The 13517-nt window shown below is 41.8% G+C and overlaps 1 protein-coding gene across 1 annotated transcript in view; it reads right to left on the reverse strand.

Moving 5' to 3' along the window:
- Nucleotides 1-5067: 5067 nt before the first annotated feature.
- The window catches only part of DNMT3A (DNA methyltransferase 3 alpha), a 90073-nt gene continuing 81623 nt past the window's right edge, over nucleotides 5068-13517 (reverse strand). The window contains exon 15 of the mRNA XM_088481749.1: nucleotides 5068-5209. Within this exon, the coding sequence (XP_088337875.1) occupies nucleotides 5068-5209 (142 nt within the window). The remainder of the gene's footprint in view (nucleotides 5210-13517) is intronic.

A 13517-nucleotide genomic window follows, 5' to 3' on the forward strand; every position in this document is an offset into this window, starting at 1 on the left:
ATGTACATCATATATGGTCTTATTCCTCCACAATGTACATCATATGTGGTCTTATTCCTCCACAATGTACAACATATATGGTCTTATTACTCCACAATGTACAACATATATGGTCTTATTCCTCCAAAATGTACCACATATATGTTCTTATTCCTCCACAATGTACATCATACGGTATATGGTCTTATTCCTCCACAATGTACAACATATATGTTCTTATTCCTCCACAATGTACAACATATATGGTCTTATTCCTCCACAATGTGCAACATATATGGTCTTATTTCTCCACAATGTGCAACATATATGGTCTTATTCCTCCACAATGTGCAACATATATGGTCTTATTCCTCCACAATGTACAACATATATGGTCTTATTCCTCCACAATGTGCAACATATATGGTCTTATTCCTCCACAATGTACAACATATATGTTCTTATTCCTCCACAATGTACAACATATATGGTCTTATTCCTCCACAATGTACAACATATATGGTCTTATTTCTCCACAATGTACAACATATATGGTCTTGTTCCTCCACAATGTACAACATATACGGTCTTATTCCTCCACAATGTACAACATATACGGTCTTATTCCTCCACAATGTACATCATATATGGTCTTATTCCTCCACAATGTACAACATATATGGTCTTATTCCTCCACAATGTACAACATATATGGTCTTATTCCTCCACAATGTACAACATATATGGTCTAATTCCTCCACAATGTACATCATATATGGTCTTATTCCTCCACAATGTACAACATATATGTTCATATTCCTCCACAATGTACATCATACGGTATATGGTCTTATTCCTCCACAATGTACAACATATATGTTCTTATTCCTCCACAATGTACATCATATATGGTCTTATTCCTCCACAATGTACATCATATATGGTCTTATTCCTCCACAATGTACAACATATATGGTTTTATTACTCCACAATGTACAACATATATGGTCTTATTCCTCCACAATGTACCACATATATGTTCTTATTCCTCCACAATGTACATCATACGGTATATGGTCTTATTCCTCCACAATGTACAACATATATGTTCTTATTCCTCCACAATGTACAACATATATGGTCTTATTCCTCCACAATGTGCAACATATATGGTCTTATTTCTCCACAATGTGCAACATATATGGTCTTATTCCTCCACAATGTGCAACATATATGGTCTTATTCCTCCACAATGTACAACATATATGGTCTTATTCCTCCACAATGTGCAACATATATGGTCTTATTCCTCCACAATGTGCAACATATATGGTCTTATTCCTCCACAATGTACAACATATATGTTCTTATTCCTCCACAATGTACAACATATATGGTCTTATTTCTCCACAATGTACAACATATATGGTCTTATTTCTCCACAATGTGCAACATATATGGTCTTATTCCTCCACAATGTACAACATATATGGTCTTATTCCTCCACAATGTACAACATATATGGTCTTATTCCTCCACAATGTACAACATATATGTTCTTATTCCTCCACAATGTACAACATATATGGTCTTATTCCTCCACAATGTGCAACATATATGGTCTTATTCCTCCACAATGTACAACATATATGGTCTTATTCCTCCACAATGTACAACATATATGGTCTTATTCCTCCACAATGTACAACATATATGGTCTTATTCCTCCACAATGTACAACATATATGGTCTTATTCCTCCACAATGTACATCATATATGGTCTTATTCCTCCACAATGTACATCATATGTGGTCTTATTCCTCCACAATGTACAACATATATGGTCTTATTACTCCACAATGTACAACATATATGGTCTTATTTCTCCAAAATGTACCACATATATGTTCTTATTCCTCCACAATGTACATCATACGGTATATGGTCTTATTCCTCCACAATGTACAACATATATGTTCTTATTCCTCCACAATGTACAACATATATGGTCTTATTCCTCCACAATGTGCAACATATATGGTCTTATTTCTCCACAATGTGCAACATATATGGTCTTATTCCTCCACAATGTGCAACATATATGGTCTTATTCCTCCACAATGTACAACATATATGGTCTTATTCCTCCACAATGTGCAACATATATGGTCTTATTCCTCCACAATGTACAACATATATGTTCTTATTCCTCCACAATGTACAACATATATGGTCTTATTCCTCCACAATGTACAACATATATGGTCTTATTTCTCCACAATGTACAACATATATGGTCTTATTTCTCCACAATGTGCAACATATATGGTCTTATTCCTCCACAATGTACAACATATATGGTCTTATTCCTCCACAATGTACAACATATATGGTCTTATTCCTCCACAATGTACAACATATATGTTCTTATTCCTCCACAATATGCAACATATATGGTCTTATTCCTCCACAATGTACAACATATATGGTCTTATTCCTCCACAATGTACAACATATATGGTCTTATTCCTCCACAATGTACAACATATATGGTCTTATTCCTCCACAATGTACAACATACAGTCAGGTGCATAAATATTGGGACATTGACAGAATTTTCATATTTTGGCCTCTATTCACCACCACAATGGCTTTGAAATGAAACAAACAAGATGTGCTTTACCTGCAGACTTTCAAATTTAATTTGAGGATAATTACATCCAAATCAGGTGAACAGTGTAGGAATTACAACGGTTTCTATATGTGCCTCCAACTTTTTAAGGGGCCAAAAGTAATGGGACTATCAACTCAAAAGCTATTTCATGGACAGGTGTGGGCTATTCCCTCATTATTTCATTATCAATTAAGCAGGTAAAAGGTCTGGAGTTGATTCTAGGTGTGACATTTGCATTTGGAATCAGTTGCTGTCGACTCTCAATATGAGATCCAAAGAGCTGTCACTATCAGTGAAGCAAACCATCATTAGGCTGAAAAATCAAAACAAACCCATCAGAGAGATAGCAAAAACATTAGGTGTGGCCAAATCAACTGTTTAGAACATTCTTAAAAAGAAAGAACGCACCGGAGAGCTCAGCAACACCAAAAGACCCGGAAGACCACGGAAAACAACTGTGGTGGATGACAGAAGAATTATTTCCCTGGTGAAGAAAAACCCCTTCACAACAGTTGGCCAAATAAAGAACACTCTCCAGGAGGTAGGTGTATATGTGTCAAAGTCAACAATCAAGAGAAGACTTCACAAGAGTGAAAATAGAGGGTTCACCACAAGATGTAAACCATCGGTGAGCCACAAAAATAGGAAGACCAGATTAGCGTTTGCCAAACAACATCTAAAAAAGCCATTACAGTTCTGGAACAACATCCTATGGACAGATGCGACAAAGATCAACTTGTACCAGAGTGATGGGAAGAGAAGAGTATGGAGAAGGAAAGGAACTGCTCATGATCCAAAACATACCACCTCATCAGTGAAGCATGGTGGTGGTAGTGTCATGGCGTGGGCATGTATGGCTGCCAATGGAACTGGTTCCCTTGTATTTATTGATGATGTGACTGCTGACAAAAGCAGCAGAATAAATTCTGAAGTGTTTCGGGCAATATTATATGCTCCTATTCAGTCAAATGCTGCAGAACTCATTGGACGGCGCTTCACAGTGCAGATGGAGAATGACCCGAAGCATACTGCAAAAGCAACCAAAGAGTTAGGCTAAAAAGTGGAATGTTATGCAATGGCCAAGGCAATCCCCTGACCTGAATCCGATTGAGCATGCATTTAACTTGATGAAGACAAAACTGAAGGGAAAATGCCCCAAGAACAAGCAGTAGAGGCCTGGCAGGGCATCACCAGGGATGAAACCCAGCGTCTGGTGATGTCTATGCGTTCCAGACTTCAGGCTGTAATTGCCTGCAAAGGATTTGCAACAAAGTATTAAAAAGTGAAAGTTAGATTTAGGATTGTTTAGTTTGTCCCATTAATTTTGGCCCCTTATAAAGTGGGAGGCACATATAGAAACCGTTGTAATTCCTACACCGTTCACCTGATATGGATGTAATTACCCTCAAATTAAATCTGAAAGTCTGCAGTTAAAGCACATCTTGTTTGTTTCATTTCAGAGCCATTGTGGTGGTGAATAGAGGCTAAAATATGAAAATTCTGTCAATGTCCCAATATTTATGCACCTGACTGTATATGGTCTTATTCCTCCACAATATACAACATATATGGTCTTATTCCTCCACAATGTAGATCCCAAAAAGAAAGTGATTGTGCAGCTTTTTAAATAAAACAATAATGATTTATTTATACATTGGACTCACAACCAATTTAGGTGGTAAGCCTGTGCACCTGTCCCTCTGTACCACACAATTGCCAGATGTTATGTGGGGTAATGAATCCTGAGTCCCGGACACTCACATACACAGCCGCCGGCAACATTCCTGTGGTCAGCTTCCAGAGGTCCCTCCGATAGTAAAGGTCACCAGCTCAACGCATTTTGGACAATGTCCTTCATCAGGACAGGGAACTTCAATCGTCTGTGTTTGTGTTATTCGAGGTCTGTGCTCTAATGACGGCTATCATGTAGGGCAGGGGTCTTCAAACTTGGCCCTCCAGATGCTGTGGAACTACACATCCCAGCATGCACTGCACATAGTTTTAGCATGCTGTTATATCAAAAAGGTGGCAGTGCATGCTGGGATGTGTAGTTCCACAGCAGCTGGAGGGCCAAGTTTGAAGACCCCTGATGTAGGGTATACACAGAGTACTAAGGGCCATGGGAGAAATCACGTAGGGCCACAGCTGTCTAACACTCATCCTTGTTTTATAACAAACATTAGTAATAGAAAGAGTAAAACATTATTCTAGTTAAACACAAACCAACACTGATAGAACCATGAAAATAAGACAAGAGAAAGAAAATAAAGAGAACATATACAGAATGTATAAAACATATAAAATGTAGCAGCACAGGATGTGGGTCAGGTGGCTTCATTCTCTCATCCTCCCCACAGAGACACTTCTTGCATATAGTCCTCCATAGTGGTCGGCAGGAGGTCAGGTGTCGGCATCAGACACTGGCAAAATATTCCTTCAGAGGAGAAAAGAGGTGCCGGATAACCGGGACACTCCAGGACCTGCCCAGGAGTTTTTGCCTGGAGGCCCGACTGATTTTGGAGACATCTGTGTAATGTGGAGGAAATCCGAAGACCCTGGAATAAGAATGACAGATGGGTCACATTCCGAGTTCCTCATACAGACTGGTCACCCTACGCGTTCCTCATACAGACTGGTCACCCTACACGCTCCTCATATTGACAGACAGGTCACCTTACTCATTCCTCATACAGACTGGTCACCCTATGCGTTCCTCATACAGACAGGTCACCCTACTCATTTCTCATACAGACAGGTCACCCTACTCATTCCTCATACAGACAGGTCACCCTACGTGTTCCTCATACAGACAGATCACCCTACGCATTCCTCATACAGACAGGTCACCCTACGTGTTCCTCATACAGACAGGTCACCCTACTCATTTCTCATACAGACAGGTCACCCTACGCATTCCTCATACAGACAGATCACCCTACGCATTCCTCATACAGACAGATCACCCTACGCGTTCCTCATACAGACAGGTTACCCTACGCATTCCTCATACAGATAGATTACCCTACGTATTCCTCATACAGACCACCCCACGCATTCCTCATACAGACAGGTCTCCCTACTTGTTCCTCATACAGACAGGTCACCCTACTCATTCCTCATACAGACAGGTCACCATACTCATTCCTCATACAGACATGTTACCCTATGCGTTCCTCATACAGACAGGTCACCATACACGTTCCTCATACAGACATGTTACCCTATGTATTCCTCAGACATGTCACCATACGCGATCCTCATACAGACATGTCACCCTACGTGTTTCTCAAAGACATGTCACACTACGCATTCCTCATACAGACATGTAACCCTATGTATTCCTCAGACATGTCACCATATGCCCTCCTCATACAGACATGTCACCCTACGCATTCCTCATACAGACATGTCACCCTACACATTCCTCATACAGACATGTCACCCTACACATTCCTCATACAGACATGTCACCCTATGCATTCCTTATACAGACATGTCACCCTACACATTCCTCATACAGACATGTCACACTACACATTCCTCATACAGACATGTCACCCTATGTATTCCTCAGGCATGTCACCATATGCCCTCCTCATACAGAGAGGCCACCCTACATGTTCCTCATACAGACAGGTCAACCTACGCATTCCTCATACAGACAGGTTACCCTAAGCATTCCTCATACAGACCTACGTGGTCCTCATACAGACAGGTCACCCTACGCATTCCACAGACTTGTCACCCTACGTGCTCCTCATACAGACAGGTCACCCTACGCATTCCACAGACTTGTCACTCTACGCATTCCTCATACAGACATGTCACCCTACGTGTTCCTCATACAGAAAGGTCACTCTACGCGCTCCTCATACAGACAGGTCACCCTACGCGTTCCTCATACAGACATGTCACCCTACGTGTTTCTCAAAGACGTGTCACAATACGCATTCCTCATACAGACATGTAACCCTATGTATTCCTCAGACATGTCACCATACGCCCTCCTCATACAGACATGTCACCCTACGCATTCCTTATACAGACATGTCACCCTACACATTCCTCATACAGACATGTCACCCTACACATTCCTCATACAGACATGTCACCCTACGTGTTCCTCATAGACATGTCACCTTACGTGTTCCTCATACAGACATGTAACCCTATGCATTCTTTATACAGACATGTCACCCTACACATTCCTCATACAGACATGTCACACTACGCATTCCTCATACAGACAGGTCACCCTATGTATTCCTCAGACATGTCACCATACGCCCTCCTCCTACAGAGAGGCCACCATACGTGTTCCTCATACAGACATGTCACTTTATGCGTTCCTCATACAGACAGGTCGCCCTACGTGTTCCTCATAAAGACATGTCACCCTACTCGTCCCTCAGACATGCCACCCTACGCGATCCTCAGACATGTCCCCCTACGCGTTCCTCATACAGACAGGTCACCCTACACGTTCCTCATACAGACAGGTCACCCTACACGTTCCTCATACAGACAGGTCACTCGACGCGTTCCTCATACAGACAGGTCACCCTACATGTTCCTCATACAGACAGGTCACCCTATGCGTTCCTCATACAGACAGGTCATTCTACGCGTTCCTCATACAGAAATGTCACCCTACACGTTCCTCATACAGACATGTCACCCTACATATTCCACAGGCATGTCACCATATGCCCTCCTCATACAGAGAGGCCACCCTACGTGTTCCTCATACAGACAGGTCAACCTACGTGTTCCTCATAGACAGGTCACCCTACGCATTCCTCATACAGATAGGTTACCCTATGCATTCCTCATACAGACAGGTCACCCTATGTGGTCCTCATACAGACAGGTCACCCTACGCATTCCACAGTCTTGTCACCCTACGTGCTCCTCATACAGACAGTTCACCCTACGCATTCCACAGACTTGTCACCCTACGCATTCCTTATACAGACATGTCACCCTACATGTTCCTCATACAGGAAGGTCACTCTACGCGCTCCTCATACAGACATGTCACCCTACGTGTTCCTCATAGACATGTCACCTTACGCGTTCCTCATACAGACATGTAACCCTATGCATTCTTTATACAGACATGTCACCCTACACATTCCTCATACAGACATGTCACACTACGCATTCCTCATACAGACAGGTCACCCTATGTATTCCTCAGACATGTCACCATACGCCCTCCTCCTACAGAGAGGCCACCATACGTGTTCCTCATACAGACATGTCACTTTATGCGTTCCTCATACAGACAGGTCGCCCTACGTGTTCCTCATAAAGACATGTCACCCTACTCGTCCCTCAGACATGCCACCCTACGCGATCCTCAGACATGTCCCCCTACGCGTTCCTCACACAGACAGGTCACCCTACACGTTCCTCATACAGACAGGTCACCCTACACGTTCCTCATACAGACAGGTCACTCGACGCGTTCCTCATACAGACAGGTCACCCTACATGTTCCTCATACAGACAGGTCACCCTATGCGTTCCTCATACAGACAGGTCATTCTACGCGTTCCTCATACAGAAATGTCACCCTACACGTTCCTCATACAGACATGTCACCCTACATATTCCACAGGCATGTCACCATATGCCCTCCTCATACAGAGAGGCCACCCTATGTGTTCCTCATACAGACAGGTCAACCTACGTGTTCCTCATAGACAGGTCACCCTACGCATTCCTCATACAGAGAGGTTACCCTATGCGTTCCTCATACAGACAGGTCACCCTACGTGGTCCTCATACAGACAGGTCACCCTACGCATTCCACAGACTTGTCACCCTACGTGCTCCTCATACAGACAGTTCACCCTATGCATTCCACAGACTTGTCACCCTACGCATTCCTTATACAGACATGTCACCCTACATGTTCCTCATACAGAAAGGTCACTCTATGCGCTCCTCATACAGACAGGTCAACCTACGCGTTCCTCATACAGACATGTCACCCTACGTGTTCCTCATACAGAAAGGTCACTCTATGCGCTCTTCATACAGACATGTCACCCTACGCGTTCCTCATACAGACAGGTCACCCTATATGTTCCTCATACAGACAGGTCACCCTACATGTTCCTCATACAGAAAGGTCACTCTACGCATTCCTCATACAGACAGGTCACCCTACGCGTTCCTCAAACAGATATGTCACCCTACTCGTTCCTCATACAGACATGCCAGTTTTATTATTTATTTATTACGTTTCTTATCTAGCGCAGCATATTCCGTTGCGCTCTACAATTGGAAACATTAATAGAACAAAACTGGGTAATAACAGACAGATATATAGGTAGGACGGCCTTATTCGCAAGCTTACAATCTATTGGGAAATGAATTACTCATACAGACATGTCACCCTACACGTTCCTCAGACATGTCACTTTATGCATTCCTCATACAGACATGTCACCTTACGTGTTCCTCATACAGACATGTCACTTTATGCATTCCTCATAGACATGTCACCTTACGTGTTCCTCATACAGACATGTCACTTTATGCATTCCTCATAGACATGTCACCTTACGTGTTCCTCATACAGACATGTCACTTTATGCATTCCTCATAGACATGTCACCTTACGTGTTCCTCATACAGACATGTCACTTTATGCATTCCTCATAGACATGTCACCTTACACGTTTCTCATACATTTTTAACTGTTTGCGAAGAAGCAAACAGTTAAAATTGTGACTTTCACAAATATTATCTGGTGCACCACCAACCAATAAGTCTTTCTCCAATTGTGTATAGTTAAGACTATAATGTTGGTTTTCATAATTATAACTATAATTTCATCTCTTATAATATGTATTTATGGTTTGGATTGACTAGTGCGGATCCTACCCAACTTTTTGTTTAACGTTTCTCATACAGACAGAAATCCTTACACATTCCTCATACAGACAGGAATATAAATATATTATAAATAACTGGTAATAAGTTAGTTCTTCATGTCTGGTTATGTGATCAGCGTGATCAGTGTGGACAGGCTTTTATCTACTATCAGAGCACATCAATCCTCAGGGGAGAGGGGAAATACCAAATAATGAGCTTCATCTGCACAAATCAAATAATGGGAATGATCTATCCCTGTAAGTACATTGTATTGTTATCTGCTTTACATGATGAGATCGTGCTCTAATCGCTGGTTCATTAAGCTCCAGTGCTTATCCCTTCTCATTGTGCAATACAAGGAAGCAGTGTTGCTATTCTTGTTACCAGCAAAAGCATTAATGTGTACATTGTGTGCTCCAGCGACAGTGATTATTACATTTCATTGTTCTTCCAGTCTTCCCTGATAGTAGATGAGGCGTTTGTGGTATACTTTAATTTGATACATATTAAGATAGTGTCCTGATTACATTGCACCGTTTATGCTACACCCCAGTAATCTTTTCCTGCAGATCCAATATAACCTTGTTTGTCCTGGTATCAGATACTTCTTTTATACCAACGTTCTGGGTCAGACCCGGAACTTAACCCGTTCATACTGCGGCGCCTACCCAGGATATTCCCGAGTCGGCGCGGTTCACACCGGAGCCGGGTCTGCAGCCGGCTCTTCCGCCGTTGCAGTGGATGCTTGGAGAAGATGTCATCTCCAAGTGCCTCTGAAGCCGGCCAATTGGGCGGCATGCGGCACGATCCAGGTCATCGTGACCCGGATCGCGCTGTTTACACTGCAGAGTGGCACGGGAACGACCCATGGCCGACCCTGCAAAGTACCCGCGTTGGATCCCTGGGTCCCTGAACCCGGGTGAATCCAATTATACTGACAAATTTTTAGGTCGGTGTAAAAGGGGTATTAGTTACCTCTCCTCTGCACTGTAAGGAAATAATGTAGCAGTTTTCTGCTGGTAAATGTAATATTAATACTATGTTGCATAATTTCAGCAACAGTAACAAATCAGTTTCCAGCTATTCCACTCTTATATAGTGGGAGATTATGTATGAAAGGGATCAGTATGAAATCCCGCCGGCCATGTGAAAATGCTGACCGGAGATTTTGGTAAATTAAACTACCCCTGCCCCCCCTAACCCTCCCTTAGGGGTGCCTAACCCTAACCTCCCCCCTAGTGTCTAACCCTAACCCCCCTAAGTGTCTAAACCTAACCCTCCCTTCCCCGCACCCTAAACATAAGTCACCCGGGGGGGTGCCTAACCCTAACCCCCCCTAGTGTCTAACCCTAACCCCCCCTAGTGTCTAACCCTAACCCCCCTTCCCCGCACCCTAAACCTAAGTCTTCCGAGGAGGGTACCTAGCCCTAACCTCCCTCCGTGGGTGCCTAACCCTAACCCCCCTTTCCCTAGCCTAACCGTCCCAGGGGGGGTGCCTAACCCTAAGTCCCTCCCAGAGCCATGAAACCTAACCCTCCCCCCCAGCGGCTGTACGTGCCCGCCGCAACTTCGTTTGGTATGCCGGGCATCGGGGTCCCGGCGTAGAGATAATGACAGGCGTCGGGATTTCGATGTCTGTCATTAGTCCCCTGTCGAGATTAGACAGTCGGGAAGCCGGCATTTCGAACGTCGGCTTCCTGACTGCATCCCATATGTATGGTATACTGTGATTTTGTTGAAACTCAGGTAGTGTCTTAATTTTATTCCAATCCTGATATCACATTGCAGCGTACAGCTTGGTACTCCTTGTATACAGTATGTGGCAGATATATCCCTGCTTACATTAGCAATGAGAAAAGAAAATTATCGGTAATCTACAACATGCCATGTTCATATATAATCAAATAAGGCCCCTTCACATAGTCACTTTAGTGTATCCCCATAAAAAGTGGGAGGCACATATAGAAACCATTGTAATTCCTACACCATTCACCTGATTTGGATGTAATTACCATCAAATTAAATCTGAAAGTCTGCAGTTAAAGCACATCTTGTTTGTTTCATTTCACAGCCATTGTGGTGGTGAATAGAGGCCAAAATATGAAAATTCTGTCAATGTCCCAATATTTATGCAACTGACTGTAACTTTACCGTACATAGATAATCTCCCACTATATAACTATACCGTACATACATAATCTCCCACTATATAACTATACCGTACATACATAATCTCCCACTATATAACTATACCGTACATACATAATCTCCCACTATGTAACTATACCGTACATAGATAATATCCCACTATGTAACTATACCGTACATACATAATCTCCCACTATATAACTATACCGTACATACATAATCTCCCACTATGTAACTATACCGTACATACATAATCTCCCACTATGTAACTATACCGTACATAGATAATATCCCACTATATAACTATACCGTACATACATAATCTCCCACTATATAACTATACCGTACATACATAATCCCCCACTATATAACTATACCGTACATACATAATCTCCCACTATATAACTATACCGTACATACATAATCTCCCACTATATAACTATACCGTACATACATAATCCCCCACTATATAACTATACCGTACATGCATAATCTCCCACTATGTAACTATACCGTACATACATAATCTCCCACTATGTAACTATACCGTACACACATAATCTCCCACTATGTAACTATACTGTACATACCTAATCTCCCACTATATAACTATACCGTACATACATAATCTCCCACTATATAACTATACCGTACATACATAATCTCCCACTATATAACTATACCGTACATACATAATCCCCCACTATTTAACTATACCGTACATACATAATCTCCCACTATATAACTATACCGTACATACATAATCTCTCACTATGTAACTATACCGTACACACATAATCTCCCACTATGTAACTATACCGTACACACATAACCTCCCAATATGTAACTATACCGTACATACATAACCTCCCACTATGTAACTATACCGTACATACATAATCTCCCACTATGTAAATATACCGTACATACATAATCTCCCACTATGTAACTATACCGTACATACATAGTCTCCCACTATGTAACTATACCGTACATACATAATCCCCCACTATGTAACTATACCGTACATACATAATCCCCCACTATGTAACTATACCGTACATACATAATCTCCCACTATGTAACTATACCGTACATACATAATCCCCCACTATGTAACTATACCGTACATACATAATCCCCCACTATGTAACTATACCGTACATACATAATCCCCCACTATGTAACTATACCGTACATACATAATATACCACTATGTAACTATACCGTACATACATAATCTCCCACTATATAACTATACCGTACATACATAATCTCCCACTATATAACTATACCGTACATACATAATATCCCACTATGTAACTATACCGTACATACATAATCTCCCACTATGTAACTATACCGTACATACATAATCTCCCACTATATAACTATACCGTACATACATAACCTCCCACTATGTAACTATACCGTACATACATAACCTCCCACTATGTAACTATACCGTACATACATAATCTCCCACTATGTAACTATACCGTACATACATAATCTCCCACTATGTAAATATACCGTACATACATAATCTCCCACTATGTAACTATACCGTACATACATAGTCTCCCACTATGTAACTATACCGTACCTACATAATCCCCCACTATGTAACTATACCGTACATACATAATCCCCCACTATGTAACTATACCGTACATACATAATCTCCCACTATGTAACTATACCGTACATACATAATCTCCCACTATGTAACTATACCGTACATACATAATCTCCCACTATGTAACTATACCGTACATACATAATCTCCCACTATGTAACTATACCGTACATACATAATATCCCACT

Source organism: Taudactylus pleione, unplaced genomic scaffold (genome assembly GCF_031769625.1).
Source record: "Taudactylus pleione unplaced genomic scaffold, aTauple2 ptg000277l, whole genome shotgun sequence".
Classification (NCBI taxonomy): domain Eukaryota; kingdom Metazoa; phylum Chordata; class Amphibia; order Anura; family Myobatrachidae; genus Taudactylus; species Taudactylus pleione.